General features: G+C 31.7%; 1 protein-coding gene across 1 annotated transcript in view; it reads right to left on the bottom strand.

Annotated features, from left to right (window-relative positions):
• ADAMTS6 (ADAM metallopeptidase with thrombospondin type 1 motif 6) overlaps nt 1-18581 on the bottom strand; it is a 255221-nt gene that overhangs the window by 115063 nt on the left and 121577 nt on the right. The window contains exon 9 of the mRNA XM_023537208.1: nt 6541-6687. Coding sequence (XP_023392976.1) covers nt 6541-6687 — 147 coding nt within the window. The remainder of the gene's footprint in view (nt 1-6540; nt 6688-18581) is intronic.

Raw genomic sequence — 18581 nt, 5'->3', positions numbered from 1 at the left:
AAGGTTAACGGTCAACGTGAAAAGTATAATGAAAGAAGATGGACCATTTTGATGATATGTAATATTTGTGAGATGAATGTATTAGTAATCTAATTCTTTAATTTTTTTTCTAAAATATAAGTTTCATTTCTATTTACAACAAAATTATACATCTTGATGAAAGGAGTTAAATATATAATAAAAATAAAATATCAAGTTAAATACTATTATAAATCAATCAGAAAAATTAAGTACTTAGGTACAGGATCCTAGAGGCAAAAATATTTGCTGATAGCATAATAAAGTATAAGATATATTCACCTACGTAGCATTGCTCATAATCGATGAAAAATTATTATACATAATTACTTTTAAGAATACAGAAAATTAACCTCAAAATGTAGAGAATTACGTGAATCCCAAAAGTTTCAGAATAGATACATTGAGGAAAAAATTCTTTTTTGATAGTAAACTGAAAATTGACTTAATCCAGGAAGAAGCAAGAATAATTACTTCTTTAAAGTTCTTGTTCCCAGGTATTACTGGTCTTCTAATCATGGTTCATGTTCTTTAAGAATACCAAATCAGATAAGCATTGCAAGAGTCTCCAGACAACAAAAAATGCCACACACTGTAGTCACCTGTGACCAGTTTTCTGATAAGTTTATCTCAAAGTAGATTTTTGTTTCAGTTCTTTGGAAGTACCTATTGCTTTCTATTAATATGGCTAATTAAATATCTATATAAGTCTTGTTCTCCTTTTCCAGTATATTTTTACAGAAGAATAAAACACCATATTAAATAAAATATAAGCGAACAATCATATAGATCTTTAAAAAAAATGAACACATATATTTGGGGACATGGCATCAACAAGGGCCTTTTGAAATGAGTTTGGCACTATTTTTACAAATTACCAAGTCATGTGTGTTACCTACTATTGATGGCTCCAGGAAAGCAAGTGTGGGGTAACGTTGACTTAACTTGTGTCTACATTTTGGGTAGAGAATGTACTATATATTTTCCCCCATTAACCATATCTGGTATATATTGTGCAATAAAACCTGTTTAAAGTATTTGGGAAGAGGGATAGTTTTCATATTTTAATTCTTAGCTGTGGGTTAAGCAACAAAATAATTTTGCATTTTACTAAAATTTGCCTGCTACTTCTCTGCTAATTTCAAGTAAGTTAAATCTATGGTACATCATTATAAACTATTAATTAACTCTTAGAAAATAATTATTCTGGATATTTCCATGCTTCTGAGTCATCAATTACCACCATGGAATATCACAGACATAGGTCTAGAAAGTAGAGGACATGGATCTGAAAGATGTATATTTAACCCTAGAAGTGCTTTTCTTTATTTATTTTTCTTAGAAAATTCCCAAGTGCTCTACCCCAATCACATCCTTCATGTCCCCCCCACACACACCAGGAAGTAACTAATATTCTGACTTTTTAAGTAATAATTTTCTTGCTTTTGTTAGTAGTTTTACCTCTCAAGTACTCATCTACATGCTTTTAGACTCTATATAAAAAGTCATACTGTAGATTTTCTTTTGTGACTTAATTCTTTTATTCAATATTATGAATTCATGTTGATATGTATAACTATAGCCTGTTCATTTATATTGTTCTTTCATATTCCATTTAAGACTATGCCACAAGTATTGAATGAATATTTAAATTATTTTTAATTTCTGAAAATTAAAAATTATACTGATATGAACATTTCTGTATAGGTCTTCTGGTACAAATGTTTCCCCTTTTAAAAAATATTAGATATGAGTTATTTTGTTATGTTTCATAATAGTATCTCTTTAATAAAATGGAATCTATGACTAATTTTTATTTAATCTAGGTTTCTAGCTAATTGATATAACCATACAATTCTTATGATGTTGTGCCTAGTGCTATTTATGTCACTATTATAACATTATAATAGTAGTGATATTATATATAAATCTTCTTGAATTTTCTCATCAAATACCACTTTTAAACATAGATAGTTTGTGCCTTAGCGTCACATGAGACTTTCTACTCAGAGGACATAAACCTCACTCATTAATAAATAAAATGAAGGACACTGTTAGTAGTTTCCATCTATAAGATACTAACACAGCTTACTATTGTTAAGCATAGGTACGCTTGTCTGGAGCAAAACGGTATACATAAAAAGCAGAACTACTTCCCTAGCAGTATATATTTCACAAATGAAAGCCCAATCCTAGTTAAAAACCTACAGCCATATAGATAATTATTGAATTCATAGACTCTACTTTTCTTTATGCTTCTAAGACAAGGCAAAAAAAAAAAAAGTTTGAGAACACATTTTTTTCCTTGATTATGAAATTCTTAGTAAATCAAAGTATATTTACATTTCTAGAAATCCTTGTAGCATGATAGCAGTCATATTTAATGTATCCTATTTCTAATTTAGAGAAGTCTTATTTACGTAGCTCAAAAGTTAGCCTTGAAAATAAGAACATGAGCCAGAGTTGAATCTTCAACTGAAATTTACAGATCCCTATGTAAAATATGCACTCCTGGCTGTTTCTAGAACACATGAGGACATACTCCAAATTGTAATTTTAGATTTATTTTCCATTTAAACAATTATACAATGAAGTATAGACCTTCAGTCTATAACACAGTGGGTCAATTAAAAAATAATCTTTCTATATAACCCTGTACATATCTTAACAGTCTCTTAACAACAAAAAGTTAACGTTTAATGCCATTTCCTATTTTTTCCCCACAAAATTGTGCTAATATGCCTAAATTACGCAAAGATGAATTAGGTTGGTATCATCCACCTCAAATCAAGTGTCTTACCTACTATGTTCTCATAAACTGCTCTATAAGTCTTCACAAGACTAACACTATATTACTTTCTAAAATGAGTTACTGTCTTTCTCGCCCTCTGTATGACTGGGGTGCTTGAACATAACTGAACTTGAGGCTTCCCTTATACAAACACTATACTAATAATGGTTTACTCAGTTATGCTCCCTTTTTCTCCATATGCAATTATGACTTATCCAAAATATTTATGAGTTTGAGCGAATTATCCAAAATGCGTTAGATAAATGGAAGGAGGAGAAACCTGTTTTTCAAAGCTGTTCCATTGGTTCCACATAAAAAATGAGGTTCCACCAATAAAACTGTTTTCCATCTAATAAATTATTGACTTTGACCTTCAAGGTAATTTCTATGGAGGAAATGTGAGCATGCTGGTCATCTTGTTTATTTATATCACTTCCCTCGTAGCTCTACACTCACTTTTCTTCTCAGTTCACCTTCGACCGAAATGTTGTCTTTTCTTTTCACAGCTTCCATCCTTTCTGTGAAAATGGCTAGTTTCTATTTAATTTAGAACTGCAGAAAATTTTGTTGTGGATCTTTGATTGTTCAAACAATTTAACAGATTTTAATTTGAATTGAGCAAGAGTTGATTCACCAAGGCCTCAGAATTTTTGAAAACTATATGAAATTATTCTGTACTATCACTAAGTGGTGGAAAATAGATGAAGAAAAAAAAAAAAACTGGCCTAAATGACTTCTTGCTGCCTTCCACTGCCTGGTAAATTAGCCCATTGTCATCAGTGAGAGTGAGCTGTAAATACCAGGTTCATCTTTCTCTATTTTCTGAGTAAATAAATAAATAAATAAGTCCCGCAGGCAGATAGGAAGGACACTACCTGCAAAGCCGTCGATGAAAACATCAGAAGCTGGCATAACACGTCCATTTTAACGGAAATGAGTTCTTTATTTTTTAATCAGGACAGCTTCTGGGCGATTCATGAACCACTTACTGAATCACCGAGTATAAGAAATCTGAAAAAAAATATTGGGAGTTGGTAAACACCATCTCCTGATTGATCAATAGCATGTAGTGTTTCAGAATGACATGAGAGGCTTTTTACTCTACTGGTGTTTAAGGCCATGGAATTGTTTTCAGTTGAACATAGTGAATAGTGAATCTCTATAAATCATAGAAAGCTCATTGTTAAAATCCACCATCATCTTAGGCCTATATAGTCACTGAGTAGAGACAGGTATGCATTTTGTTGGCTGGGCTGCAGTTCCTAAACAATCCATCTTTCAAGATTTCTTTTTCTTGAGAGGAGAAACTGAAATAAAATGTTATGTGTCTTTTTGAGCCAACTATAAAACAAAATGTAACCTCAATCTCTGATCAAAATATCACTCGATTTTAGAAAATATCACACATAGCTGCTAAAGCAATTAAATCCACTGTATTAATAAAAAAGAACAAAGAAATTCAAGAAAGTTACTATTATGTCTTTGTGCTCCAGTGAACTGACCTTTTTAAAGGGGCTTGTGTTTTAAAAACCTTTATTGCTTGGTCAGATTATAATCAGAGTTGTTTAGTTTATTATTAAAGAGGGAGAGAAAAGCCAAATCTTTACCTATTGTTTTTCATGTCTATCTTTCACAAATGGCTTTAATTTTGTGAGTATCCCCATGAGAATACACAAAAAGTATTTTTTTTTATAAAATGCAGGATAAATAAGCCCATTTAGAACCCTCTCAACACTAATCATGCTTACATATATGAAATGCAAAGAGGCAATAAGGCTTAAGTAATGCTTTTTGCATTAATTCTTTTAATTAATTCAAAGGAACACATTATTGCAACTAATAATAATTTTACATTTATCATCAAACCAGTGGTGACTTCTTAACTGTTATTTTATCAGCAATTTCAAGATTCCTGTTTGGAGTGTTTTAATAGCCTTGATATGGTTTCAACTAGGCAGGTGCTGGCAAGAAATCAAAACTGGTCCTTGTATTTAGTATGCATAGAGAAATGGCCCTAGCAAATGGGCTATGTAGTAGAAGAGCAAGAAAATGGTACTCGAAGAGAAACTAGAGGACAGACGCCTTTGAAAATGCACAGGAATACTGAGCATGTTATATAGTTTTGTCTTTTTGCTGACAGACACTAAAATTCCATTATAAAAACGTGAGCCAAGCCAAGGGAGAAACTGCAGATCTGGCTTGATTTCTAGGGAGAGAAGATCTTCGACAATGTTTAAGTTTAGGTAATACGATCTCATTAAAAACATCCCGGAAAATGCTATTGTTAGTGTTTTGTGTTAAAAAGTACCAAAAGATGTCAAACGAATGCTCTAGGGTCTATCTTTATAGTCCTTCACCCAGTTTTGGCAGTAGGCAAGAACAATGTTATAATTATCTATTACTAGGATTAAAAATGGTTAGGTTATACAGAACTACCTTCTAAAATGAATTTCCAATTCCTTTAATATCATTATTATACTAATTAATTCAAAAGATCCTGTTTTATACATTTATCTTTTGATCTTTGATTAAGCAAAGCACCGTGTTAGGTAATTTAAAATCTCATTTGTAGCTTTTAAAAAATGTATAGTTATAATTTTTCAGGATATGATCTGGCCATTTGCAAATATGAACCAAAACTTTAATGAATAATGTTACCCTACATAACCTAGCTGTATTTTTAAAATTTTACACTATCATTATGCTAATGTGAACTTTGAACAAAGACAATTTTTAAAAAGAATTTCTGTTGCTCGCCTGTGCTTTATGTATGACTCACTTTTTTATAGTGTTTAATCTCTTCTCCCTAAGAAAAAAATGGCAGAAAATAGTTAAAGGTAATAATAGAGCAGTAAAGCTTAAAACATTGATATTATTTAAAATAATAATATTTACCACTTAATGAATATTTGTTAAGTGTTTTTAAATACATTATGGCATATACATAATTATATACATAAAAGCCTGATGTATGTACTATTACCTAAACTCGTTTAACAAATGAGGTCACTGAAGATTATAAAGATGAAGAAACATGCCCAAGGTCATACAGTTAGAAAGTGAAACCTAAGCCTATTAGTTTCCAAAGTTCAGTGTTGAAGCCCTATGGCAGGTGAGATGTAGAAGAACATCTGGTTTCCTAAACATAGTTATACATTAGCTAATTTATATTCTTCACAGTTAAGTAACCTAACCAGACTTGGAAAAAATATCAAAGGACCGGCAAAGAAGGTCCCAAACTATAGAAAGGATGAGTCACTTAATAAATTTTCAGACAAATTTTCATTTTTCCCAATTTTATTTCCTGGGTGTTTGATTTTTTGTTGTTGTTTGTCACCATTAGATACTTTGGCATCCTTATAGAACTCAGTTTTTTTTTCCACCAACGAAATGAAATGTATAATCACCAAATTAAAATTTGACCTATGTTCTATTAAATTATGTAAATCTACATTTTTTTCTGACATAGCTTCTTATTTATTGAACATTTCTAACACTCACATCATCAACCCCCACTTAAATCCTTGCTCCAGGTCCTCTAATCTATCCTGTTTGAGTATGAAGGAAAACTTTGCCACAATGATGTATTAAAGTATTTTGGGAACAGCCTGAAATATCACTGGGCCCTATAAAAGTTACTCATTATGCAAAATTTGAAGCACTGCATATTAGGCTTCTACCAATGGCTTACTTCTGGAGCAATTCATCATCACTCTCCAGAGATTACTTACTCTAGAAAGCTGGTGATATAGTCTCGACTGCAGGCAGACCAGGAAAAAGGATTGGTATTTGCAGTAATGTGAGCTGCCATAAGTTTTGCTGTTTCATGACCTTTCGTCCCACAAGAATTTCCAATTCCATCATGGTTCATACCAAAACTGTTTTAACAAGGAAGAAACATAAGAAACATAAAAGAAATAAGAAAAAAATAAAACAAACAAACCCCCAATACATCCTTTATTTCCTTATTTGATCATTCATTAGCCTTATCAACATATGCCTTCCATAACGATAGACTAGATCCTCTAAGGAAATATAGGATTAAAGTTAAAGAGACTAAGGAATAGTTCAATAATACAATATATTTCTGAATCTCTTTAAATTTATCATATAATCTCAAATGTTATCTCATATGATACCATCTCTCCTTGAACGGATAAAGAATATATATTAATTCTCACTTTATAGATGAGAAAAACTGAAATTTAGTAAAGATAAAAGACCTAATAAAGATCATACAATTAGTAACTGTTGAAACTGTTAGTAGAATCTGCCTTTTAACATTCTAGAGTTCATGCTACTTCACTATGCTGAATCCAGAAGGGAATTATAATTTCTTAACCACGGACTCCCTTTATTTTTCAAAGCTTTACTTTGTCATTTTTTTTCTTGTGTCCAATGGCCATGCTTAGTGTTATCTATCAATGTGATCTAAAAACATATATTTCAATAATTAAGAATAAAATTTTTCTGTAAAGGATATACCCATTGCATATGAATAAATTTTAGCCTTTCTTCACAAGCAGCCAGAGTTTAGGTTGACTATTACTTTAAATAATTAATTTATGTCTCCATTGTAACATTCTAATAAATGCACTATGATATGTGTTCGAGGAAATAAGTGATTTGTGTCACAAGAGTATAAAATAGATGAGGGTATTTGCTGAAGAAAAACATGGAAAGGTAGTCAAAAACAGATAATTACAAGATAATAAATCAAAGTAAATATTAATATGTTTGGCAGTGTAGAGACATTGAGGATATGTAAGAATAACTAAAGATTTCTGAGTAGGAGAATATGGAATTGATCTGTATTTTAGACAGATCATTACAATAATCCTATAATGGAGCTAGGGAGTACAGAGGGAAGATCATTACTAATTGAGAAATGATGTGAGTCTGAATTAGGGCACTGGATTGAGAGATGGGATTGGATTTGAGACATGTTTAGGAAGCTGAATGAATCGGTCTTCATAATACAATATAATCAAGCTATAATGAAAACATATAATACGTTCATATATGGGGGCAGGAGGGAGGAACCAGTAATTCAAGTGAAGGAAGTAACATAAGCAAAGGAAGAGAAGTATATGAAAGTATCCTAAACCCTATGTTAAAATATCAAATAACCTTCCAAGAACACCAATATTTAGTCTTCCCATTTGACATCAACACACTGGAGGTCAACCTATTTGAATGGTCTTCTAGGAACATGATGGTGGAGTTTACAGTTTGTTGAATTAGACATATATTCTGTCAAAATGATCAGCTAAAAATTTACATAAAAGTCTCCTTTCTGCACATTTTTAATTCAATAAACTTAATATTTTATATTTTTCTCAAAGGTTGATGCTACTGTGTGAATACTACTATAATCCTTTTTAAATGATGATTGCTTTAAAAATACTATTTTCTTATCGCAGCAGTCTTTTAAATATCTCTGTGTTATAGTAATATAGGTATAGGCAGGCAGGCTTTAAGAAAATCACTTTTGATCTCAACTTCCTTACGTATTCTCTAGAAAAAAAGAAGTCAAGCTTCTCCTTTTGAAATCATATTTCTCCCACTTACAAAAGAAAAACTTATCTTTCACCTGTCCATAACTTTACAATAGTTCGTTGCCTCAGAGTATGAAAACATGGGTGTCAAGAGAAGAGAAAATGGAAAACTTTGGTGTCAGTGTTGAGAAAGAGAATGACTTTAATGATTGAATAATATACCATGTAGTTTCTTGCTTTCACCAAATTTACAGGCGGATATAATCCAATTAACAGCTAATGGGTTGTTAAAAATATTTTTTGATGACAGATCACCATGGTTATGCTGTGACAAATAATTTAAAAGAAGTTCAAAGAATTGAGTGATATTTCTATAATAAACTCCTTTCACTTCATCTATTTACTTATGTAAACAAAACATTCCTCATCTACAAAACCAAAATAAAGAAATCGAATTGATGCTGATTTCTTGCCTCATTCTATAGCAATAGAGATAAATATAGTAATTAAAAAATACATCTAAAGATACACCTTCTAATAAACTTTATTTCTCTATTTATTTGTTAAAACTTATACTATATATGCTCCTCTGATGAATCATTATCTAATAATAATTATAATATAATGAACATATAATCCAGAAAAAATTTTTTCTTATTATTATGAAATTTTTAAATGTAATTGCAATTTACATATAATTTTGTTATAGAGACACTTGATATAACGAAGAACACTTTTAAGCATAAAATATATTTTAAAATATATTAAAAATAGTAAAATATACATTAGGGTAATTAATATTCAGGGAGGGAGAGAAGAACGAGACATTGAGTTATAGGAGGAAAAAAATGATAAAAATTTTGACTATAAAAGAAGAATCTGTTTGTGTATTTTAGAAATGCATAATGATAGTTACCAAATTGCTATGGCATTTCGATTCAATTGAATATATTTAAAAGAGGTATGCAACAATTTTCTTTTTTACATGCTAATATTTACAGTACTCCAGAAATTCTATGCTTTGCAATTACTTAGACATAAAATAAAAAATTTTAGACATCAACCGAAAAATACGCAATAGAGTACATAGTTTTAAAAATTTCTTTCGGAAGTATATGAGGGAAAGATTTTTTTTTTTCCCTGCTGAGAAAACTATCAATGAAGAGTTTGGCAAAAGAAAAAGTGCAACTCATTAGTGATCAAGAGAGAACAAGAGGCCACTTGAAAACCATCATTCTGGCAACAATTAGAATGCTACCTAGGACTCAGTGTGGGCAGTTGTGTAAGGAAATCGGGATCTTAGTTCACAACTTCTGCAGTGTGGTCAGGGCTGCTGTTCCAGAGAACAATCTAGCAGTACTTAGTTAAATTAAATAGGCAGATACCTTATAACTCGGCAATCCTATTCTTGGATATATAGCCCAGAAATATTCCCAAAGGGGACATGTATGAAGATGTTCATAACACAATTATTTGTGATAGCAAGGAGTTGATGACAATCTAGGTGTTTATCATGGGGGAATGCATAAGTAAACTTAGGCAGAAATGCATATTATGAAATACTAAACAGCAAATAAGATAGTTTGAAGCAGCGAATAAGATAGATGTCTACACCCAAGTGTGGGCAGATCTTAAAAACTGAAAAAAAATTAAGAAAAGGGACAATGTCTATAACACTATAAAATATGTAATGAAATATATAACACTATAAAATATGTAAATGAAAATTACATACACACTTTTACATAACAAAGAATGGCCAAGGAATTGTTCCAGATTGAAGACTAAAGAAACATAACCAAATGCAATGAAAATTGGATTGGAGGGAAAGATGTTATAAAAGAACACTTCTGAGACAGCTGATGAAATTCTAATATGAATGTGTATTAGGTAACAGAAGTACATCATTGTTAAATTTCTTAATTTGGTAATTGTACTGTGGTTATATAAGAAGTGATCTTTCCTTCTTAGGAAACAGATGCTGAAATATTTGGGGATAAGGGAAATATCTACAACTTAGTCTCAAATAGTCAAGAAAAAATACATGTACATATACAGAAAGAGAAATAAAGCAAATGTTGCAAAATATTAACAATTTTTGAATCTGAATGAAGAGAACATGAGAAATCTTTCTATTACATCAATTATTCTATAACTTTAAAATCATTTCAAAATTAAAAAGTTAAAAATGAACACATACAAAACAATCTGCACTATTTTACAAGGATACATATGGAATCAAATACACATATCGACGTTATTAGAGTAGATATCTATGGGAGCAAACAAATGGGAGTGGGGAATGGGAATATAGAAATAAACACATATATGCATAAATTAAACCAGAAGCATTCTTATTGGGACTGATAATGTTCTTGTGCCAAGAACTAGATGATAGATAGATAGATAGATAGATAGACAGACAGACAGACAGACAGACAGACAGATAGATAGATAGACAGACAGATGACAGATAGATAAATGATATAAAATAAACTCAACTCTCTGTACTTGAGTTTCAAAAATAATAATTAAAAATAAGAACAAAAACCAAAGAGAGGTTGGTGAACCTAGAGCCCATCCTGATTAGTGAACAGTACTAAAAAGAGAACTCTTCCATTGTTGGTTTTATGTGTTTAATAAAACATTTCAGATTACATAAAGGTAATGTTTCTCATCTGTGGAGGGTTTTAGAAAGGGAAGGAAGGAGGGAGAGAGAAAGGGAGAGAAAGGAGTGGGGGGAGGAAGGTTAAGAGAGACAGCCTTCCCTGAGCTTTGTGATTCCCCACATTTTGCTGGGATGCTGAGTCTGCTTTACCCAGGTCATTTCTCAAGATAATTTCAAGAAATGAGGTAACATCTCTCCCTGTGTAAAGAGCAGGTTTACTTACTACAGCAGTCCTCCTTTATCTGTAGTTCTGGTTACCTGCAGTCAACCACAGTTCAAAAATATTAAATGGAAAATCCAGCAATAAACTATTCATAAGTTTTAAATTGGACGCTGTTCTGAGTACCATGAAGAAATCTTGCACCATCCTGCTCCGTCCCACCCTGGACATGCATAATCCCTTTGCCCAGAGTATCATACGCTGTATATGCTACCCACTCATTTGTCACTTAGTAGCTATCTTGGTTATCAGATCAATTATTATAACATGGCAGTGCTTGTGTTCAGGTAACTCTTATTTTATTGTTATAATTGTTCTAGTTTATTGTTAGTTATTGACGTTAATCTCTTACTGTGCCTAACTTAGAAATTAAACTATCATAGGTATGTACATATCGGAAAAAAACATAGTCTATATAGGACTTGGTACTATCCACAGTTTCAGGCATCCACTGGGGGTCTTGGAATGTATCCCCCACAGATTAGGGGGGACTACTGTACTTGCTATAAAAGTGGTAGATTCCCCCAGCTCAATCCTTCTCAGTTTTCATGCAAACTCATTGCATGTGCAGCATTCATCTGGGCCATATTGTGTTGCCCCTGTGGGATTTGGTGCCAAGAGGAACCAAAATAAATACACTGATGCTTATTATGCTTCTTGCTGTGCCATTAAGTAATAAAATCCTTTGTTTCTGACCCAGAAATCTCATGTCTTTTGCTAGCATCCATGCAATAGTAATTGGCTAACTTATTAGCTTATAAGTAGAGTAAAATCAAATCTCAAATCCAATGAGAAGTTTGTAGTTGATTAGGATAACATACCCAAGTATAAAAAGCTAAGTAATCCTGAAAGCAAAGTACATAAAATTGTCTTAATTTTTCAGAAAATGAAGCCCAAATTCTCAATAATATCTATTAAAACAAAGTAAACTTTTTTTGTTGCCTTCCCCACAAATAAGTTGTGTTGAAGATTTTCAACTAAACCTCCTCAACTAAACCTACATGTGGATACATGTAAAAGACACTTTCCCTTTCTCATATCTTAGTATTTCTGCTCCTATCTCAAAAATTGAAAGGACACTTCTTATTTCTACATTGTTGAATAAAAAATTTCTCCCTTTTCCTCTAAGATATCACCCAAAAGCAATAAAAAAAAATAAGAAACAAATTCTATATTTAATGAAAAGTAGACAACTTCTAAAACCATAAACCACAATATCAAAATGTATGTGGATGAATGAATACATAAAAATCAAAGAAGAAGGCAGAAAGACACAGAGGGAAAATCAACAACAACTGATGATCTAACTTTAAAATGAACACAGTATGTTTGCTCCAAAGTTCAGTGCTCTGAGGGGCATAACCAATAATACCTTCTTATGAACAACTGGAATAAGGGTGCAAACTCTTGAAATATACTCCTTTGTTCTAGTTTTCAGAGGAGTAAATTGGTCTAACTGTGGAGTCACACAAACCATATATGTAGGAAGCAGTCTGTCAGTGAGGAAAAATGAAAGAGAGATTACACATCACTAGCAGTTTTACAAAGAAATACAGGGTTAAAGAACTTGAATTACATAAAATACTATTTATCATTAATAAATTCTTGCTGAGAAAGTAGCTCTACCCAACATAAACTTCTACAGTTTTCCCAGAAAAATCAAATTCTTTCAAAGATGTATGATTCAAAAAGAACAAGAAATGGATCTACAAATATGGTAAATTAAAAAAAAAAAAAGAAAATAATCAGGGAAGATATGGCAAGAAAGGACATGAAAACATGAAGTGTCAGAGGAAATAAGTGGAGGGAAAAAAATAAAACCATTGCAGGAAAAAGGCCATGTTGAGGTAACAAAAGAACAAAATGAGTCAACTACTAAAAACATTTCTCACGGAGTGAAAAAGAGCAAGCAAAATTAAAATGGATAAAGAGCTTAAAAAGATCAAAGTAAAGGAATCCAACATATGAATCACTGCTGTCCTCAAAGAACCAAAATAATAAAACAGAAAGGAAAGCGACTAAATATTTCATGAAAACTTTCAAGAAATAAAAATGGCTAAAATCTGATCAAAGTGCACTAGTCTGTGTTCTAGGAAAAACTATCACAGAATGAATCCACACTGAGCCGCCTCCTAGTAAACTTACTGGTCTTCAAAAATGAGGTATATTTTGGGCAATCAGGGCAAAAGAATAAATCATCTAATAGTAAAACAGTCCGATTAGCCTCAGATTTCTCCATGGTGACATTTAACACCAGCAAGCACACAGTAGAGTAATGCCTAGCAAGAATCTTGCATCCAATCAAATTGAGAATAAAATCATCTTGAACAAGAAGTCAAGGAATGGAGGTCTCATGAATCATTCTTTCAAAAATGCTACAAGATAAACTTCAGCTTTGTTTAAAAATAATGTAAAAGTTTGACCATTTATTGACACTATTTGGATTTCATAGCAGGCAAAGCATATAACACAAGTGAAATTGGTCACCAGTCCAATTAACTCCCTTGCCATACTTCCTAATTATATTTTGTTTGTTGTTTTGTTTTGAGGTTAATTTTAGTCTCTTACATATATAATATATATTTTATATCATACACACGAGAATAAAACACATATTTACATTTTAAATAATAAGTATAAAGAAACATCTGTGTCATCTCTAATAAATTTAAGAAATAGAACATTTTCAGAATAACAAAAGCTTGTCTCCTGTGTTCACCTTCACAATTATATCTTCTTCTTCCCCTTAGAGAAAATAACTATCCTGACTTTTGTTGTAACCATTCCCTATGCATCTCTAAACAATATATGTTAACTCTGCCTGGATTTAAAATCAATATAAGTGGAACCACACTTATATATTTTTTTATAACTTGTTTCTTTCATTCAACAGTTAGAGTCATTTCTGCTGAGCTGTCTAGTTATACATGATTCATTTTCACTACTATGTAAATTTCCAGTGTAAATATATTATTTAATTATCTCTTACATGAGGATGGATTTGGGATGCTTCCTAATATGGGGCTGCTATTGACAATGATGCTATGAGCATTCTTGAACATATCTCTTTGTCATATACATAAGAGTACCTCTAGAACAGCTTCTTAAACTTTTGGTCTTAGGATGCTTTACACTCCTAAAAATATTGAAGACCTCAAAGTCCTTTTGTTTATGAGGCTGTATGCAATGATATTCATCATATTAAAAATAAAAACTGGGAAATGTAAAAAGTTATTAATTCATTTTAAGTAATAGGAAACTCATATTTAATATAAATAACCATGTTAATTAAAAGTTTTCCAATTAAAAACAAGTTTTTAATTTTCCAAAACAAAAGAATTTCGGTGAGAAGAGTAGCATTATATAATTATATTTTTTGCTAAACTCTTTAGTGCCTGACTTACTAAAAGATAGCTGAATTCTCATATCTGCTTCTTTATCCAAGCAGTCGTGGTACTTTCCTCTGGTTGAAGTATATGATGAAAATCTGGTCTCACACCAATATGTAGTTGGAAAAGGGAGGGATATTTTCAAAGCACTTTCAGATAACTGTAGATTTTTTTTTGATATTACAGTAAAGCTTGACAACCAGTAATTTTTTAAAGGTTAGTTTTAATGTGGATTCTGAAACTACATCAATGATCTTCATGTATTGTTTCATTAGTATCACCAATCTAATCGGAAGTCTTTAAGTATTAGGAAGTTGTCAAGATCATAATGACAAATATAACTTTTTCTAAATTCTAATTTTTGTTCAAAGGCTCAAATTTTATAGAGTAAATATATAAATATATTAACAAGCTAATTTGTTCAAAATTTCAACTTTACTAGATAATGCCAAACAGCTTTTCAAAGTGGCTTCATCAATTTACATTCTCACCTGTAGTGTATAAGAATCCTGGCTGAATCACATCTTCACCAATGCTGGGTATTATCAGACTTTTAAATTTGTGCTAATCACAGTGGATATAATTTATATTTTATTGATTTTAATCAATTGAACATATTTTTATATGCTTATTGGTCATTTGTATTTCTTCTTTTATAAAATATTCAAGTACTTTGTACATTTAATTTGTAGGAGTTACATCTTTTCCTACACTGTGTCTCATCTTTTTTATTTATGGTATCTTTTGATTAAATTTTTAAACTTAATGTGGTTAAAATAAATGGTCAACAATATACTTCATGGTTAGTGTTATGTCTTGCTTTAAAAAAAATTCTTCTTTACCCTAAGGTCATGGGGATTTACTTCTATAATACACTCTAAAACCAGTAATAGTTTAATTTCCACATTTAGGTTTTGTTGGGTCCTATACTAAGAGTATATTTAGTTTTTTAAGGAACCGCCAAACTGTCTTCCAAAATGGCTATTCATAATAAATCTTTAAGCCCATGTATGGCTTGACACTGGGATCTATTCTTACTAGTTACTTCACTGAGAAGAAAGTATTTTTTATATTTTTATTTATTCACAGAACCATATAATCAGGGTTTAGTAATTGGCTTAGTGAAATGGATGAACAATCTATCATATGAGATTTAATTTGGATAAACTGAGGAGACTCACGAGGTTAAAATGCAGATCTAATACACATTTCTCTTATAAACATAGGATCCATGGAAGCTGAACTTTGCTTTTTTTCTGCCTTCCTTGTTTTTGTAAATATCTTAACCGGAGATATATAACTCACACTTACAGGAAGGCTCAACTCTACCTGTGGGTTCTGGGATGAATTTTGTTCATTGCTAGGGAGAATTTAAAGGGGTTAAAGCCAATACCTTTGTGAAGCAGCATTACACTATGGCAGATTGTTGGTCCAGCTTTATTCTAGTTTCTGAGGTAAGTGTAATTGTTGGGCTCTGGTCCTATTTCTCGTGAAGCAAACACTATTTTACACCTGAGTCTTTGAAACCGAATCCCATGTTTCTTTTACATGCTCCTGAGACTCTGAGACCCTGACCAGTATTCCACTTCTTTCTGAGCAGGAATTCTGCTTGGCTTTGGGGTATTAAAATCAAAGGTAACCCAGGCTCCCTTATGCTCCACCTTCTGGGATACGCACAGCTATCCAAAGGACTTCCAGGATATTGACGATTCCTTGATTGAATTTTTATTTAAGCCAAACTAAACTAGTATAGTTCTCACAATCTGAATTGGATATAATATGCTTAAATTATTAGTTAGCATAATTTGCTTCAAATAGACCCTTGTTGGCTATACAGCAAGAGGTATTGGGAGCTAGATCAATTTAGAAAAAAAAAGTTATGTCTGCTATGTAGCATAGAAACACATAGTTGTTTTATTTAAGTTACTTATTAAAGTGTTATTTTACTTAAGGTTTTGTGTGCTTTTAATAAGAACTAGTGATGTTTATGTATTGTGTTCCACGAGAAAATACAAAATGAAGGCCAAAGAGATAGAGAAGACAGTGACTGTGGAATGTGACTTAAAAGGAAAAAGATGATGCAATTAGGTTTGTTTTGTTGAGTTCAATCAAAGCCTTTGATAGTTTAATTTATGTAAGAAAAATAACTATAAAATTATAAATTTGAAACTCTAGTTGCTAATCAATTTTTCACAAACAATATTTTTTAACACAATTTTAAGTAACATGGGATCTTAAGAACTGCATCTATCTCATTAGAGGTAGAGGGAAGACACTCTATTCATCTGGCCTGATTTCAACACCTACTTTATCTGGCAAGGTTTCTCTTCTCTGAGGCACAACCCTTACTGGATGGCCCTCTCACTAAAGTTCAACCTAGGCTCTGGATTTTAGCCCATAGGAGGATAAGTGTTCATTAGTACATGGGAAAACACTCAGGAATCATGCAAATCTTACCAACTTATCAATGCCATTTTAATAACAAGGTTAATTTAAAATTCCATCAAGATGCTGTTTATGGACATAGACACTGAGATTTCAAAATTAATATAGGAGAGTAAAGGATGAGAAAGAACCAAGATAATTTTGATGAAGAAGGGGAGAACTTCAGTATCTGTTATAAAACTATGCTAATTAAAACAGCACGATATTGGCACAGAGAACCTTTGAAAATAACAATAAAAGCCCCCAAACAAATATGGGACAATATTAATGTTGGTTAGATCTGAATAATGTACACATAGATATCTGTTAAAATACAGACACGCATATACACATGTGCACCCACCAAGTATTTTAAAATAAAAAAATTTAAAAAGAAAATTTCTATGTAGTTAATTACATATATCTAAATATATACAGAATACTTTGTTCTAAAACTTAGCAACTGAATCTTCCTCTCAGACCAGTGTTCAAGATAGCCAAGTTGGTTTTGCGAATTGTAAAATTTTAGTTCTAAAATTTTAAAGCTGATTGTTGGAATCTTAATTAATTAATAATAATAAATTGTTATTATATGTCCAGGATAGCCACACATAAGTCTATTTAACCTATTTTACAGACTAAATCTATGCCTCTGAAATGAAAAGTAGTACAAGACAACATAACTGAAATTGACAATTAAACAGAATGGAATATATTTAAAATTTTTCTGTAGAATTACTATTACTTGGAGAAAAGCAGTTTCCTTCAATAAAGGAAAAGATAAGTAAAAGTTACTGAAGAAGTTTTAAAAGGGGCTTGTAAGTAATAATAAAAGTTGGATAGCATGCAGAGAAAAAGGAACTCTCATATACTGCTGATGGGACTGCAAATTGGTACAGCCACTGTGGAAAACAGTATGGAGGTTCCTTAAAAAACTAAGAATTGAACTACCATATGATCCAGAAATCCTTCTACTGGGTATTTACCCCAAAGACTTGAAAACTCATATCCGAAAAGGTATTTGCACACCAACGTTCATAGGAGCATTATTCACAGTGGCCAGGACATGGAAGCAACCGAAGTGTTCTATGATAGATGATTGGCTAAAGAAGCTGTGGTACATATATACAATGGAATATTACTCAGCCATAAGAAGAGATGAAACATGGCCATTTGTGACAACATGGATGGAACTCGAGATAATCATGCTAAGCTAAATAAACCAGACAGAAAAAGTTGAAAATCACGTGATATCACTTATATGTGGGATATAAACCTAAAAGCAACAAATGAACAAGACAAACAGAGACTCATGGACATGGACTATAGACTAGTGGTTACCAGAGGGAGTGGGGGAGGAGGGAGTAGGTAGACAGTTAAAGGGGGTCAAATATAGTGGGATAGGGGGAGGGTGAAGTGGGTAAAGGGGATCAAATATATGGTAGCTGAAGGAAACTGGACTTTAGGTGGTAAACACACAATAGAATATACGGATGTCAAATGATAATGTACACCTGAAAATTATATAATTGTATTAACCAATGTTACCCCAATAAACTTAATTTAAAAAAAA

This window comes from Pteropus vampyrus, unplaced genomic scaffold (genome assembly GCF_000151845.1).
Source record: "Pteropus vampyrus isolate Shadow unplaced genomic scaffold, Pvam_2.0 Scaffold182, whole genome shotgun sequence".
Taxonomy (NCBI): domain Eukaryota; kingdom Metazoa; phylum Chordata; class Mammalia; order Chiroptera; family Pteropodidae; genus Pteropus; species Pteropus vampyrus.
This window is presented reverse-complemented; position numbering and strand designations above follow the sequence as displayed.